Genomic DNA, 17,169 nt, shown 5'->3' with positions numbered 1-17,169 from the left:
CGAGCTGAGCAGAATCTTCGTCTCAGATCACAATCACGGCGATGGCGCTGTTAGTTTTAGCTGGTGAAATGCCGGTGATGCTGGGCGACTAAGATATCTATTACGTGGTATTCTTTCGATTTATTTCTTTGTCTGGGACTGGGTCTTTAATTTCTTTGATTTAGGATTTTCTTGTCTATTTTTGTTGTCTTTGATTTGAGATTTTGTATGTTTTCTATTTCTGGATGGCTTCAGTTGTTCTGGAGGTTTAATTTTAGCAAGATTAAGAAGATTGTTTCCGTATGTGCTGTCGCGGTAAAAATCCTCTGCCTTTATGATCTTTGGAAGAAATCTGACCATTCTGGTAGTTGGTATAGGTGATCTGCGGTGTCGCCTCTGTGCCTTGAATCTTCCCTATTTTGTTGGGTAAGTCACGCTGATTTCGCGTTATACCAACAACATCAAGCTGTATCATTTTTGTTCATTGCAAAATATAGTCTCCAAATTAATCTTCATGTCTCTTCAAGAAATGGTTTTGTTATTATGTAGGCCGGTAATGATAATAATACAACACCAACTCTCTATCTTTTTGATCTATATATACGTTTTTGTTTCACATGGAAATGTGGCTGGAGTGTTGATCTGATTTGAGAAAAGTGAGAGTAAAGGTAATTGCAGGAAGAAGATAGAAAACATTTGTGCTTTCAGCAAGTGCAGTGATTTGATAGGATCTCAAGAGTGGTTTGGAATTATATATTGGTATTTGTATCTTTTTAGTGATTGGTGTTCATATCTGATGAGCGGATAATTTATACGCTTTTTGACATTGTTTTTATATAGTTTTTAGTTAGTTTGAGCTACTTTTAGGGATGTTTTCATTAGTTTTTATGTTAAATTCACATTTCTGGACTTTACTATGAGTTTGTGTGTTTTTCTGTGATTTCAGGTAAATTCTGGCTGAAATTGAGGGACTTGAGCAAAACTCTGAAGAAGGCTGACAAAAGGACTGCTGATGCTGTTGGAATCTGACCTCCCTGCACTCGAAATGGATTTTCTAGAGCTACAAAACTCCAATTGGCGCGCTCTCAACGGCGTTGGAAAGTAGACATCCAGGGCTTTCCAGCAATATATAATAGTCCATGCTTTATTCGAAGAATGACGACGTAACTTGGCGTTGAACGCCAAGTTCATGCTGCTGTCTGGAGTTAAACGCCAGAAAAACGTCATGATCCGGAGTTGAACGCCCAAAACACGTCATAACTCGGAGTTCAACTCCAAGAGAAGCCTTAGCTCGTGGATTGATCAAGCTCAGCCCAAACATACACCAAGTGGGCCCCGGAAGTGGATTTATGCATCAATTACTTACTCATGTAAACCCTAGGAGCTAGTTTATTATAAATAGAACCTTTTACTATCATATTATTATCCTGGATTGTATTTTGAATCCTGTGATCACGTTTTGGGGGCTGGCCATTCGGCCATGCCTGAACCTTTCACGTATGTATTTTCAACGGTGGAGTTTCTGCACACCATAGATTAAGGGTGTGGAGCTCTGCTGTACCTCAAGTATTAATGCAGTTCTATTCTCTTTTATTCAAATCTCTCTTATTCTTATTCCAAGATATTCATTCGTACCCAAGAACATGATGAATGTGATGATAAGTAACCCTCATTATCATTCTCACTTATGAACGCACGTGATTGACAACCACTTCCGTTCTACATGCAACCGAGCTTGAATGTGTATCTCTTAGATTCCCCAACAGAATCTTCGTGGTATAAGCTAGATAGATGGCGGCATTTATGAGGATTCGAAAAGTCTCACCTTGTCTGTGGTATTCCGAGTAGGATCCTGGGAATCCGGAAAGTCTAACCTTGTCTGTGGTATTCCGAGTAGGATTCCGGTAATGAATGACTGTGACGTGCTTCAAACCTGCAAGTGCTGGGCGTTAGTGACAGACGCAAAAGAATCAAGGGATTCTATTCCAGTAGGCGCAGGAACCAACCAGTGATTAGCCGTACTGTGACAGAGTGCGTGAGCATAGTTTTCACTGCGAGGATGGGATGTAACCATCAACCATGGGTGATGCCTCCAGACGATTAGCCGTGCGAGTGACAGCCGCATAGGATCATTTTCCCGAGAGGATTGAAAGTAGCCACCGCTGATGGTGAACCCCTATACACAGCTTGCCATGGAAAGGAGTAAGAAGGATTGAGTTGAAGCAGGAGAATAGCAAGCGTCCTTGAGCATACAGTATCTCCATTCGCTTATCTGAAATTCCCACCAATGAATCTGCATAAGTATTCTATCCCTTTTATTATTTATTTTCTTATTTCTATTTTCGAAAACCCATAAACCAATTTAATCTGCCTAACTGAGATTTACAAGGTGACCATAGCTTGCTTCATACCAACAATCTCTGTGGGATCGACCCTTACTCACGTAAGGTTTATTACTTGGACGACCCAGTACACTTGCTGGTTAGCTGAACGGAGTTGTGAATTCAAATAAAGACAATTATTGAATAAATTCATACAAGTACAAAGAGCATGTGATCACAATTTCGTCCACCAAGTTTTTGGCGCCGTTGCCGGGGATTGTTTGAGTATGGACAACTGACGGTTCATCTTGTTGCTCAGATTAGGTAATTTTCTTTTCAAAAATCTTTTTCAAAAATTTTTCTTTTTATTTTTCATTTTTCCAAACTATATTTTCGAAAAAAATTAATAAAAATACAAAAAAATTAGAAAATCATAAAAATCAAAAATATTTTGTGTTTCTTGTTTGAGTCTTGAGTCAATTTTTAAGTTTGGTGTCAATTGCATGTTTTTAAAATTTTTCTTGCATTTTTCGAAAATCTCATGCATTCATAGTGTTCTTCATGATCTTCAAGTTGTTCTTGACAAGTCTTCTTGTTTGATCTTGATGAATTCTTGTTTAGTGTTGTTTGTTGTTTTTCATGTGCATTTTTGCATTCATATTTTCCATGCATTAAAAATTTCTAAGTTTGGTGTCTTGCATGTTTTCTTTGCATCAAAATTTTTCAAAATTATGTTCTTGATGTTCATCATGATCTTCAAAGTGTTCTTGGTGTTCATCTTGACATTCATAGCATTCTTGCATGCATCTTGTGTCTTGATCCAAAATTTTCATGTTTTGGGTCATTTTTGTGTTTTTCTTTAAAAATTCAAAAATCAAAAAAATATCTTTTCCTTATTTTCCTCCAAATTTTCGAAATTTTGGGTTGACTTGGTAAAAAATTTTCAAAATTAGTTGTTTCTTACAAGTCAAGTCAAAATTTCAATTTTAAAAATCTTATCTTTTCAAAATCTTTTTTTCAAAAATCATATCTTTTTCATTTTTTTTTCATTTTCGAAAATTTCAAAATTATTTTTCAAAATATTTTCAAAATCTTTTTCTTATATTTTTATCAACTTTTCGAAAATTAAGCTAACAATTAATGTGATTGGTTCAAAAATTTGAAGTTTGTTACTTTCTTGTTAAGAAAGGTTCAATCTTTAAATTCTAGAATCCTATCTTGTAGTTTCTTGTTAGTTAAGAAATTTTTAAAATTAAATCTTTTTCAATTATCTTTTCAAATATATCTTTTTATCTTTTATCTTATCTTTTTCAAAAAATTTTATCTTTTTCAAAATTTGATTTTAAAATATCTTATCTAACTTCTTATCTTTTTATCTTTTTCAAATTTTGATTTCAAATCTTTTTCAATCAACTAACTAACTTTTTGTTTGTTTCTTATCTTTTTCAAAACTACCTAACTACTTTTCCCTCTCTAATTTTCGAAAATACCTCCCTCTCTTTTTCAAAAATTCTTTTTGTTTTAAATTTTAATTTTAATCTTATCTTATCTCTAATTTTCAAAAATTACTAACCCCTTTTTCAAAATTATTTTCGAATTTCTCCCTCTCTTTTCTTCTTCTAATTAATTATTTAATTACACTTCTCTTCACCTCTCTTCATCCAAAAATCCGAATCTTTCTTCTTTCTTCTACCCCTTTCTTCTTCTACTAACATAAAGGAATCTCTATACTGTGACATAGAGGATTCCTCTTTCTTTTCTTGTTTTCTTCTCTTTCATATGAGCAGGAACAGGGAAAAGGGCACTCTTGTTGAAGTTGATCCAGAACCTGAAAGGACTCTGAAGAGAAAATTAAGAGAAGCTAAATTACAACAATCCAGAAACAACCTTTCAGAAATTTTCGAACAAGAGAAGGACATGGCAGCCGAAAATAATAATAATAATAATGCAAGGAGAATGCTTGGTGACTTCACAAAGCCAACATCCAAGTTTGATGGAAGAAGCATCTCCATTCCTGCCATTGGAGCCAATAACTTTGAGCTTAAGCCTCAACTGGTTGCTTTAATGCAACAAAACTGCAAGTTTTATGGACTTCCATCTGAAGATCCTTATCAGTTTTTAACTGAGTTCCTGCAGATCTGTGAGACTGTAAAGACAAATGGAGTTAATCCTGAAGTCTACAGACTCATGCTTTTCCCTTTTGCTGTAAGAGACAGAGCTAGAATATGGTTGGATTCACAACCTAAGGATAGCCTGGACTCCTGGGATAAGCTGGTCACTGCCTTCTTAGATAAATTCTTTCCTCCTCAAAAGCTGAGCAAGCTGAGAGTGGATGTTCAAACCTTCAAGCAAAAAGATGGTGAATCCCTCTATGAAGCTTGGGAAAGATACAAGCAGTTGACCAAAAGATGTCCATCTGACATGTTTTCAGAATGGACCCTATTAGATATATTCTATTATGGTCTCTCTGAATTTTCAAAAATGTCACTGGACCATTCTGCAGGTGGATCTATTCACCTGAAGAAAACGCCTGAAGAGGCTCAAGAACTCATTGACATGGTTGCAAACAACCAGTTCATGTACACCTCTGAGAGGAATTCCGTGAATAATGGGATACCTCAGAAGAAAGGAGTTCTTGAAATTGATGCTCTAAATGCCATATTGGCTCAGAACAAAATGTTAACTCAACAGGTCAACATAATCTCTCAAAATCTGAATGGATTGCAACATGCATCCAACAGTACTAGAGAGGCAGCTTCTGAAGAAGCTTATGATCCTGAGAACCCTGCCATGGCAGAGGTTAATTACATGGGTGAACCTTATGGAAACACCTATAATCCATCATGGAGAAATCATCCAAATTTCTCCTGGAAGGATCAACAAAAGCCTCAACAAGGCTTTAACAATGGTGGACGCAATAGGCTGAGCAATAGTAAGCCATATCCATCATCTTCTCAGTAACAAACAGAGAATTCAGAACAAAACACTTCTAATTTAGCCAATATTGTCTCTGATCTGTCAAAGGCCACTTTCAGTTTCATGAATGAAACAAGATCCTCCATTAGAAATTTGGAGGCACAAGTGGGCCAGCTGAGTAAGAAAGTCATTGAAACTCCTCCCAGTATTCTCCCAAGCAATACAGAAGAGAATCCAAAAGGAGAGTGTAAGGCCATTGATCTGATCAAAGTGGCCGAATGCACTAGGGAGGAGGAGGACGAAAATCCTAGTGAGGAAGACCTCCTGGGACGTCCTTCAAGCAAGAAGGAGTTTCCTATTAAGGATCCAGAGGAATCTGAGGCTCATCTAGAGACCATAGAGATTCTACTAAATCTTCTTCTGCCATTCATGAGCTCTGAAGACTATTCTTCCTCTGAAGAGGATGAAAATGTGACTGGAGAGCAAGTTGCTCAATATTTAGGAGCTATCATGTAGCTGAATGCCAAGCTGTTTGGTAATGAGACTTGGGAAGGTGAACCTCCCTTGCTCATTAGTGAACTAGATACTTGGATTCAGAGAACTCTACCTCAAAAGAAACAAGATCCTGGCAAGTTCCTAATACCTTGTACCATAGGCACCATGAGCTTTGAAAAAGCTCTATGTGATCTAGGGTCAGGGATAAATCTTATGCCACTCTCTGTAATGGAGAAGCTAGGGATCATTGAGGTACAACCTGCCTTGTTCTCATTACAATTGGCAGATAAGTCAATAAGACAAGCTTATGGAATAGTAGAGGACGTGCTAGTAAAGGTTGAAGGCCTTTACATCCCTGCTGATTTCATAATCCTAGACACTAGGAAGGAAGATGATGAATGCATCATCCTAGGAAGACCTTTCCTAGCCACAGCAGAAGCTGTGATAGATGTCAACAGAGATGAGTTAGTCCTTCAATTGAATGGGGACTACCTTGTGTTTAAGGCACATGGCCATCCCTCTGTGACAAAAGAGAGTAAGCATGAAGAGCTTCTCTCAGTTCAAGGTCAAGAAGAGCCCACACAGTCAAACTCTAAGTTTGGTGTTGTGAGGCCACAACCAAACTCTAAGTTTGGTGTTCAAACTCCATATCCAAACTCTAAGTTTGGTGTGGGGACTACACACTAAAATTGACCTGATCATCTTGTGGCTCCATGAGAGCCACTGTCAAGCTATTGACATTAAAGAAGCGCTTGTTGGGAGGCAACCCAATTTTATTTATCTAATTTTATTTTATTTTGTTTCTTTGTTATTTTTGTGTTTAATTAGGTACATGATCATGAGGAGTCACAAAAAAATCAAAAAAATTAAAAACAGAGTCAAAAACAGAAAAAAAAATTGTTCACCCTGGAGGCAGCGCAGACTGGCGTTCAACGCCAGAACAGAGCACCATTCTGGTGCTGAACGCCAGAAACAAGCAACAACCTGGCGTTGAACGCCAGGAATGTGCACAGAGAGGACAAACTGGCGCTGAACGCCAGTAACAAGCATGAAACTGGCGTTCAACGCCAGAAACATGCATTACATGGGCGTTGAACGCCCAGAACGTGCACCAATGGGCGTTTGAACGCCAGGATGATGCACGAAGGCATTTTACATGCCTATATGGTGAAGGAATGGTATTTCTTTTCACCTCAGGATCTGTGGACCCCACAGGATCCCCACCTACCTCGCCCTCTCTCTTTCCATTCATGGTCATCCCTTCTATTTTTCATTCACCACCTACATCTATCCATCTCCCCTCACTCACCTCCATTCTCTTCTTCTTCTTCTTCTTCTCTTCTTTTCTTTCTTGCTCGAGGGCGAGCAATATTTTAAGTTTGGTGTGGTAAAAGCATAGCTTTTTTTTTGCTTTTCCATTACCATTAATGGCACCTAAGGCCAGAGAAACCTCAAAGGGAAGACAAAAGCTTCCACCTCTGAGTCTTGGGAGATGGAAAAAAATATAAGCCGTCACAGCTCAGTGGTAGAACATATGGCTGCAAATCAAGAGATCCCTGAGATACCTGAGGGAATAAGTTATCCTCCACACAAATATTGGAAGCAACTAAGGGAAGAAACACCAAAATTACTAGGAATCATTCAACAGAAGCAAGGAGGAGACATAGAGGAGCTCAAAAAGCACCATTGGACCTTCAAGAAGGTGCCACCCTCACTCAGGTGGATCCATTCCTTGTTCTTTATTTCTTCCTGTTTTCGGTTTTTAATATTGTGTTTATCTATGTTTTGTGTCTCTACTTCATGATCATTAGTATGTAACCATGCCTTAAAGCTATGAATAAAACCCATTAATCCTTCACCTCTCTTAAACGAAAAATGTTTTAATTCAAAAGAACAAGAAGTACATGAATTTCGAATTTATCCTTGAATTTAATTTAATTATATTGATGTGGTGGCAATACTTTTTGTTTTCTGAATGAATGCTTGAACAATGCATATTTTTGATCTTGTTGTTTATGAGTGTTAAAATTGTTGGCTCTTGAAAGAATGATGAACAAAGAGAAATGTTATTGATGATCTGAAAAATCATGAAATTGATTCTTGAAGCAAGAAAAAGCAGTGAAAAAGGAAGCTTGCGAAAAAAAAAGTGGCGAAAAAAATAGAAAGAAAAAGAAGGAGCAGTAGAAAAAGCCAATAGCCCTTAAAACCAAAAGGCAAGGGTAAAAAGGATCCAAGGCTTTGAGCATCAATGGATAGGAGGGCCCAAGGAAATAAAATCCAGGCCTAAGCGGCTAAATCAAGCTGTCCCTAACCATGTGCTTGTGTCATGAAGGTCCAAGTGAAAAGCTTGAGACTGAGTGGTTAAAGTCGTGATCCAAAGCAAAAGAGTGTGCTTAAGAGCTCTGGACACCACTAACTGGGGACTCTAGCAAAGCTGAGTCACAATCTGAAAAGGTTCACCCAGTTATGTGTCTGTGGCATTTGTGTATCCGGTGGTAATACTGGAAAACAAAGTGCTTAGGGCCACGGCCAAGACTCATAAGTAGCTGTGTTCAAGAATCAACATGCTTAACTAGGAGAGTCAATAACACTATCCGAAATTCTAAGTTCCTAGAGACGCCAATCACTCTAAACTACAAAGGAGAAAGTGAGATGCCAAAACTGTTCAGAAGCAAAAAGCTACAAGTCCCGCTCATCTAATTAAATTAATATTCATTGATATTCTGAAATTTATAGTATATTCTCTTCTTTTATCCTTTTTGATTTTCAGTTCCTTGGGGACAAGCAACAATTTAAGTTTGGTGTTGTGATGAGCGGATAATTTATACGCTTTTTGGCATTGTTTTTATATAGTTTTTAGTTAGTTTGAGCTACTTTTAGGGATGTTTTCATTAGTTTTTATGTTAAATTCACATTTCTGGACTTTACTATGAGTTTGTGTGTTTTTCTGTGATTTCAGGTAAATTCTGGCTGAAATTGAGGGACTTGAGCAAAACTCTGAAGAAGGCTGACAAAAGGACTGCTGATGCTGTTGGAATCTGACCTCCCTGCACTCGAAATGGATTTTCTAGAGCTACAAAACTCCAATTGGCGCGCTCTCAACGGCGTTGAAAAGTAGACATCCAGGGCTTTCCAGCAATATATAATAGTCGATGCTTTATTCGAAGAATGACGACGTAACTTGGCGTTGAACGCCAAGTTCATGCTGCTGTCTGGAGTTAAACGCCAGAAAAACGTCATGATCCGGAGTTGAACGCCCAAAACACGTCATAACTCGGAGTTCAACTCCAAGAGAAGCCTTAGCTCGTGGATTGATCAAGCTCAGCCCAAACATACACCAAGTGGGCCCCGGAAGTGGATTTATGCATCAATTACTTACTCATGTAAACCCTAGGAGCTAGTTTATTATAAATAGAACTTTTTACTATCATATTATTATCCTGGATTGTATTTTGAATCCTGTGATCACGTTTTGGGGGCTGGCCATTCGGCCATGCCTGAACCTTTCACTTATGTATTTTCAACGGTGGAGTTTCTGCACACCATAGATTAAGGGTGTGGAGCTCTGCTGTACCTCAAGTATTAATGCAGTTCTATTCTCTTTTATTCAAATCTCTCTTATTTTTATTCCAAGATATTCATTCGTACCCAAGAACATGATGAAAGTGATGATAAGTAACCCTCATTATCATTCTCACTTATGAACGCACGTGATTGACAACCACTTCCGTTCTACATGCAACCGAGCTTGAATGTGTATCTCTTAGATTCCCCAACAGAATCTTCGTGGTATAAGCTAGATAGATGGCGGCATTTATGAGGATCCGGAAAGTCTCACCTTGTCTGTGGTATTCCGAGTAGGATTCCGGTAATGAATGACTGTGACGTGCTTCAAACTTGCAAGTGCTGGGCGTTAGTGACAGACGCAAAAGAATCAAGGGATTCTATTCCAGTAGGCGCAGGAACCAACCAGTGATTAGCCGTACTGTGACAGAGTGCGTGAGCATAGTTTTCACTGCGAGGATGGGATGTAACCATCAACCATGGGTGATGCCTCCAGACGATTAGCCGTGCGAGTGACAGCCGCATAGGATCATTTTCCCGAGAGGATTGAAAGTAGCCACCGCTGATGGTGAACCCCTATACACAGCTTGCCATGGAAAGGAGTAAGAAGGATTGAGTTGAAGCAGGAGAATAGCAAGCGTCCTTGAGCATACAGTATCTCCATTCGCTTATCTGAAATTCCCACCAATGAATCTGCATAAGTATTCTATCCCTTTTATTATTTATTTTCTTATTTCTATTTTCGAAAACCCATAAACCAATTTAATCTGCCTAACTGAGATTTACAAGGTGACCATAGCTTGCTTCATACCAACAATCTCTGTGGGATCGACCCTTACTCACGTAAGGTTTATTACTTGGACGACCCAGTACACTTGCTGGTTAGCTGAACGGAGTTGTGAATTCAAATAAAGACAATTATTGAATAAATTCATACAAGTACAAAGAGCATGTGATCACAATTTCGTCCACCAATATCCATTGTTTTCTTTTGCATTGTTAGTGTCTAGAGAAAATGAGTTATTTGGGTGTAGGTTTTAGTCCTGGAACAGTTCTAGCGTACCATAGCACAAACCTGAAATTGTTCGATAAGAGGATCAAGATAGCTGAGTTGGTATTAAGGTTTATGATTCTTGGTCTTGGAGTTGTTGTAGCTGTTCTTATTAGAACTGATTCACAAGTAAAGGTGTTTTTCTCCTTTGAGAAGGAAGCTAAATTCACTGATGTTAAGGCTCTGGTGTAAGTATCTGTTAATCTATGTTCTATGTTAATTTCTAGCAATAAAAGTGTTGCATGTTTTGTTGTCCTAATTCATTAGTTTTTGATGGATTAAAAAACTTTGCAGATTCTTGGTTGTTGCGAATGGTTTGGCTGCTGGATACTCTTTGATTCAAGGACTCCGTTGTGTTGTGCGTTTGGTTAGGGAAAGTGTTCTCTTCAACAAGCCTTTAGCTTGGGCCATTTTCTCTGTTGATCAGGTATCCTTTTATATTTGAAAGATCACATCCTACTTTTTTTTTTGTCTTATACATTGTGGTCAAAACACAAGATTATCAAGATTCTTGCATCAACATCTTGCTTTTTCCTCGAGCATTTTGTTGCCATGTTGATTAATATCACTTATTTTTTATAAATTCATGCAAAGACATGATAAAAAGTAATTTGTCATTATATCCATAGTGATATAATATGAGTAACAATATATATTTTTTTATTTTATAATTTTTGAAGTTTTCTAGGTTCCACAAGTTTAGGTAAACTTTCAAGTTTGATAGGCTTAATTTAAAAAAAAAATTATTTGTTTGTTCTCACAATTAGTACTTAATATTAGTTTATTTGGGCCAGCTTTTAACATTTATCCATGAACCTTGCAATTCTGTCCCTACTTTGAATAGGTCTGGTGTTGATGAAGAGCTTCTGGTGGTGCTTATTAAAGGTCATATAAAAGCTACTTGATTGGTAAGTTGTATTTTAGTCCCAATTTGATAGTGCTAAATATTGTGGCTAAATTTATTGAAGGTTATAAAAATTCACAAATCTATAAATTCTAAAACTTTAAATGTTTTAGATTTTACAACTTTTGTGTTTATTTAGGATTGTTTTAAATCAATTTTGGGTGACTTCATTGTATATCATTATTTAAATAAATTTTACATTATTTAAATAGGTTCTTTTTATATCATTGGTCACTCTAAAGAGATCTTATATATATTTCTTATACTGTGTTTATTGCTGCGTGTCCTGAATGTTCAATTTCAAATTCCCATTTTGTTGTGAGAGTCACAGTTTTCTCACCTCTTTTTAGCTCATTGTGTTATTTTTTTTATAAAATTTGTTTTAGTATTTGGCCTCTATTTTTTCTTTCACGCTTTTCATCCCATTTCAATATGAGAATTGCCATGGATATGATAAATAAGATTAATCCTGAAGTTACCTCTCTTTTGCTGGGAATTTCACATTTTGGAGTTCATTGCAGGAGAGTGGAAGTAGGAGATAGATAAGTAAATACTGCACCATAAGCTTTTGACACTAAGGAATAGTCAAAATCCTTTATGGCTAGCTCTCTTTTTAAAAGGAACCAATTATATACATTACCAGCTATTCGTCTCACTTTAGATCTCATATTTTTTACTTACCAAGTCTTGCATTATCATTTGATAATAATATGAACTCATATCAGTTCCAAGAAGTATTTAAATTTTGAAGTATGCATTTAAGTTTGTATTTCTATTATCATGATAAAAATTGGGTTTCATGTTAACTGTATGACTAAGCATTAAATAATTCAATTAAGGAGCATCATTGATATGTTTGTTGCTTTTATGCAATGAACAGAAGGGTCAAAATAATAAAAAATGTGCTTCTGAAGTTGTTTGTGATATGTTTTCCAGCTTCCGATTCGTTCAACCCCAAATTTCAGTGTTCTTGATTAATTAGAGAAAACTTAGAAGATGAAGTTTTATTTCACCCCCAAACCTGTGTGAAAAATGTAGTTCTTTTTCTGGCAGACAACATCATGCAAAATTTGTGGTGCTATCTTCCTTCATGGGTAAAAGAGTTAGCTAGGACCTAAATAAGGTGAATATTTTTTTATCCTTTTCTACAATTAGACCCATTAAATCCTATATTGAAGATATGAATGTAGTCATTGATGCTTAAATCCAGCATTTTCACAGGCTTCCCCTTGATTATAAAATTCTTTTGATCGACTTTGGCAAATGTTGATCTTTTGTGTTTGAATGCATTTTTTTTGGGCATATTAAGGATTGCATTTGCTTTTTCTTCATTTTTATTAACAAACTTCTATTTATATTATTATATTGTAGATAGAAAAGGTCGATATGAAAAATACAGTTGTTGATGAGAGCCAAAGACAGTGGAATGATCAAGAGACTTCCTCCACATTAAGGAAGGAAAAATCTAGTGGTAAGTTTTTGTAGAATGGTATGCTGTTAGGCATTATTACTCCCTTTTGATTAACTAGCAAATCTTTATTGGTAGCTCATTTCTGGTCTTGTGGCCTCCTTCAGTGATAATGGTTGGAACTGAGACATTTCTGCATTAGCAGCAAGGTTAATGTTGATGTACAACTTTGAATTTCATTTTTCCATTTTGTTGATTTAGAAGGAAGTGCAAGTGAATCTGAGGATGATAACGAGAGAAATGATGCTGCAGAAGAAGGAACAGATGATGAAGACAATGCCTTTTTTGACACCTGCAATTTTCTATCGTCCAGTTCTTTCAAAAGTAATGGGTCTGATTAAAGAGTATCATCTTTCTCTTCTGATGATGATGGGTTCTATGCATTCGAATCGGAGGATGATGTAGATACAGCCATTAGATCTGTTGGAAGCAACTACCCTCATGTTAAGTGGCGTAAGAAATTGCCTGACCCTATAGAGAAAGAAAAAGGTGTGAATCTCTAGTCAATGATTAAGGATAATATAGGGTAGGATCTAACTAAAGTTTGCCTCCCTATTTATTTTAATGAGCCACTCTCCCTTCCTGCAAAAATGTTTTGAAGAAATGGAATATTCCCATCTGCTGGACCAAGCATATGAATGGGGAAGAAGAGTAAGTCTAGATTTGGCCGACATGTCTCTACTACGATGCAAGTCTGCATTTTTTTTTGCCGGCATAGAGTTTTTCTTACTGACAGTTCTTTGAATGTGGTTATGGTTTTGTTGTTTGATTTATTTTTTTACTGTTTGACACTTATTTCTGTTATAGCTCTTTTGTGCTATTAGGTTAGGGTTTAGAGAGATGAGTACCAATTTTTGGGAGAGATTTGTCGGCGTGACCGAAAGATATTTGGCTTTACATGTTCGATATCTGTCTTACTTCTGATTCTTAGATCTGATGATGTCGGCGGTGAAGATCTTCGATTAGATCTCGGAGGTTAGTTGGGTTTATATTGATTTAAGATTTCTCATGTATCCTAGAAATTGTAAGCACTAGATTGAATTTGGGTTTCTAATATGTAATTCACAGTAGTTTTGAATAATTTTAATTTTTTTTAACTCCATCTTTATGGAGATTGTTTTTCGTTTTTCTGTTAGATGGAAAGGAGAAAACAAGAGGATAAAGTGAAGAGGGTGCAACAACAGGAGGAATGTTTTAAGCATGTTAAGGTAATTATTGGGTTTGCTTCTCATAGAATATATTCAGTTAAAATTTATTTATCATTAGAAAATGAGAAGAATTTGATTAAAATATTCTCTTACCATTATAAATAAGATCTTTGGATGATCATGAACCCTGAAATAGCTTTTTATAAAATCTGTAACTTAAAAGTGTTATAGACTCTGCTCATAACTGATTAATTTTTCTTTGGAGATTAAAGAAATGTACTTTTGTTGTACATAAATGCATACTTTTTTTAGCTTAGTTAAAATGTGACAATTTTTTTAGTTTTAACAGCAACTGAAACAAAAGCATGTGAAAAAAACACAATGATCTTGAGACACATAATAAGAGCTGCATACACTCCATATAGAAACACTTCAATTGCTCTCCAAATTTTATTCATATAGAAAGCAGTGCTGTTGTAAATTTAGTAACCAACCATCCTTATTTGTATAATTGCACACTACTTGAATTTTACTTGGATGTTATTCAGATTTATTTATTAATTATGATCCGTTAGTAGTAAAAATTTTGAAATCTATTAGCTGCGAAAATCTAATTGGAGCGAGCCCTTTTTTTTTCATTCTTTATGGATTTGTGAGTATTTCTTGTGTGGTTTTGAAGTATTTATCTTTTTATTGAGATAATTGTGTGGTTTTAAACTTGAATTATACTTGAATGTTATTTATATATAATTATTTAATGTGTAGATTTTGCGGTACAGTATAATGGTTTTTTCTCTAAATTATGATTAATTTGTTCTTTTACGAAGAACTCTCTGAGAAAGTTAAAGTAAATAATCTTTCTTCTTGCTTATTTTTTATATAAATTCTGTTTAATTTGTTTTTTTTGTGTGGTTTTATAATATTTATTTTTTTTTTGATATAGTTGTATATTTGGGTATATTTGGATATTTTAAATTGTTAATATTTTGTTACTACTCCAATCACTGTTATATCTTTTTAAAAAATATTTTTATATTTGTATATGTGTGTTAATCTATGTGTGACATCCATGTATGAGTTATTCTTCTCCTTGTTCTAGGATTTCTTTAATTTTGTTTCAAATAAATTGAATTCACTGATTATTTATTCTCTTTTATGTGGTTTTATAATATTTATTTTTTAATGATGGGTGAAAGTACATGTTTACTTCTAATCCTCTATTATGTACTGCTTAAAATAATTATGATGTTTATAAATTAAGAATGGATAAGTTGTCTTTTAGAAATTCAAAATCACAAATTAGTTATTTTATACAAAATTCATGCATATAAAGGGGAGGACTAATATGCCGACTTTTATTTGATATCTTCTGTATCTTTAGGGTTATTTCTTTGTTATTTTTTGTGAGTCTTTATTTCTTGATTGAATGATCTATTTTTTTGTTTTCTGTTTTTGTGGGGGGTAAATGCTCGGGATTATTATTAAAATAGAGCTTCATGTTGATTTTATAAGTATTATGAACATTTTTTCTTTTCTGATTTTTTTGCACTGAAAAGAATTTATAGGCAAATTTAGATTTTTGCTTTTTTTTCTTCTAATGAGGATTGTAATTTGTATATGAGGTCCATGTTGATTTTACAAGTATAATCAACATTTTTGCTAATTTTCTTCTTCTGAAATTTTGTATACAAAGAAATTGGGAGTCAAATATAAATTTGTTGCCTTTTTATATTTTTAATTTTAATTAACACTGATTATGTTTTTTTTAATATTTATTTTTAGAATTTTTTGAAATATTTTTACATGTGATACATTTTTATGCATTTAATTTCAAAGCTTCTGTGGTAAAGAAGTGGAATATTCTATATTTCATTGCCGTATTTTTTAAAATAAAATTAGTAAGAAGGTTATTCTTATATGTTACTCTTTTTTGTTTATTTCTTTAATCCTTGATTAAATCTTTCATTTTTGTTGTTTTCTGTTTCTGTGGGGGATAAATAATGGAGGTTATTATTTCTATATGATGTCCATTTTAATTTCATATGTGTCATAAACATTTTTTCAATACAACTACTTGTTTATTTTTATATAAATTATTTTTTTATTTTCTTTTAAGTGGGTTTATAATCTTTAATTTTTTCTGATATATGAAAGGTCATAGGTGTGTAAAAAATAAGTTAATAAATTTATAGGGTGCAATTTTGGCTGCTGGTTTATTTTATTCTTTTTGTTTCTCCGATTCCTTGGTTTTTTATATTCTTGATTATTTATTTTATAAATACGTATTTTGTTTCCCTTTTTATTGAAATAAAATTAGTAAGTAGTTTATCCTTACTTGTTACTCCTTTTTGTTTATCTCTTAATTTCTTGATGGTATGTTTTATTGTTTTCTTTTTAACATAATTTTCTAAGTTTATTGATGCCCTCCTATTTTTCCTTGGGTATTTAGTTAAATAAATAATAAGCTTGTGTGTATCTTCATTGGAATATGATATATTTTTTAATTAGAAATCTAATTATATAGGAAGGCTACTAAAATCATGATATTTAAACAAAAACGTGTGTTCATTACCTAAGCCTGCCATCCCTTAGATTTATGTATATGCTTTTTTTATTTTGATTCTTACTTTTTCCTTTACACTGACCTCATGTTATTTTTTTTTATCTTCATGTTTTCTCTCTTCCTCTCCTTTCTATTTGTCTTCTCTTCCAATTTTATTTATTGCTTATATCTATTGTTGCTAGCTTAGGATTTATAGAGAAGATTGCTTATTGTATGCTCTTTTTCTTCCTTTCTTTTGGTCTTCAATTTCTCTTTCTTCTTTTTATATTTCTCTTTTTTTTTCCTCTTCTCTCTTTCTTCCTTTTTTTTTATTAGGTTAGGATTTAGAGGGAACTATCTTAATTTACGTGCTATTTTTCACCCCTCTTTGCTATATTTCTCTCTTGCTATTAGGTTAGGGTATAGGGTTCTAAATCCGTCCTGATTCTTCAATCTAATAGTGACGGCTGTGAAGATCTTGGATTAGATATTGGAGGTTAGTAGATATAGACTAACCTTCCTTTTCTCTCTCCTTGTCTTCTCTAAGTAATTGATTTTTGAATATTAAATAGGTTTTTAAAAGATGAACATCATTTAATAATTCTCTAATCTATATACTATTTTGATGATAATTGAAAACATAATTATTTGGCCTTCCATGATTTTGTTACGGTTGCTTCAATTTCTTTTAAGTAGGTTTACTAATATATTTTTTTACTGATCTTAAGTGAATAATTGTTTATAATATGCTAATGAGAACAATCTGTTATAAAGATAGAAG

At 34.5% G+C, this 17,169-nt stretch overlaps 1 protein-coding gene and 1 non-coding gene across 2 annotated transcripts; one reads left to right on the top strand and one right to left on the bottom strand.

Annotated features, from left to right (window-relative positions):
* Window positions 1-4,619: 4,619 nt before the first annotated feature.
* On the bottom strand, window positions 4,620-4,723 carry LOC112718907 (small nucleolar RNA R71). The gene has a single exon (XR_003161232.1). It is a non-coding gene; the product is annotated as a small nucleolar RNA R71 (small nucleolar RNA).
* A 5,567-nt stretch (window positions 4,724-10,290) lies between these two features.
* Window positions 10,291-11,231, top strand: LOC112717495 (CASP-like protein 2B1). Its single transcript, XM_025769508.1, has 3 exons — window positions 10,291-10,514; window positions 10,621-10,753; window positions 11,121-11,231. The coding sequence occupies exons 1-3, from the start codon at window positions 10,291-10,293 to the stop codon at window positions 11,229-11,231; spliced, it is 468 nt and encodes a 155-aa protein (XP_025625293.1).
* The last annotated feature ends 5,938 nt before the right edge of the window (window positions 11,232-17,169 follow it).

This window comes from Arachis hypogaea, chromosome 10 (genome assembly GCF_003086295.3).
Source record: "Arachis hypogaea cultivar Tifrunner chromosome 10, arahy.Tifrunner.gnm2.J5K5, whole genome shotgun sequence".
NCBI lineage: Eukaryota > Viridiplantae > Streptophyta > Magnoliopsida > Fabales > Fabaceae > Arachis > Arachis hypogaea.
This window is presented reverse-complemented; position numbering and strand designations above follow the sequence as displayed.

Excerpts from the sequence above, each read along its gene's own strand:
- LOC112717495 (XM_025769508.1), top strand. The coding sequence starts at position 10,291 with ATGAGTTATTTGGGTGTAGGTTTTAGTCCTGGAACAGTTCTAGCGTAC. Across the intron at positions 10,515-10,620 it reads ACTGATGTTAAGGCTCTGGT|ATTCTTGGTTGTTGCGAATG; the intron begins GTAAGTATCTGT and ends AAAACTTTGCAG. Across the intron at positions 10,754-11,120 it reads CCATTTTCTCTGTTGATCAG|CTTTTAACATTTATCCATGA; the intron begins GTATCCTTTTAT and ends TATTTGGGCCAG.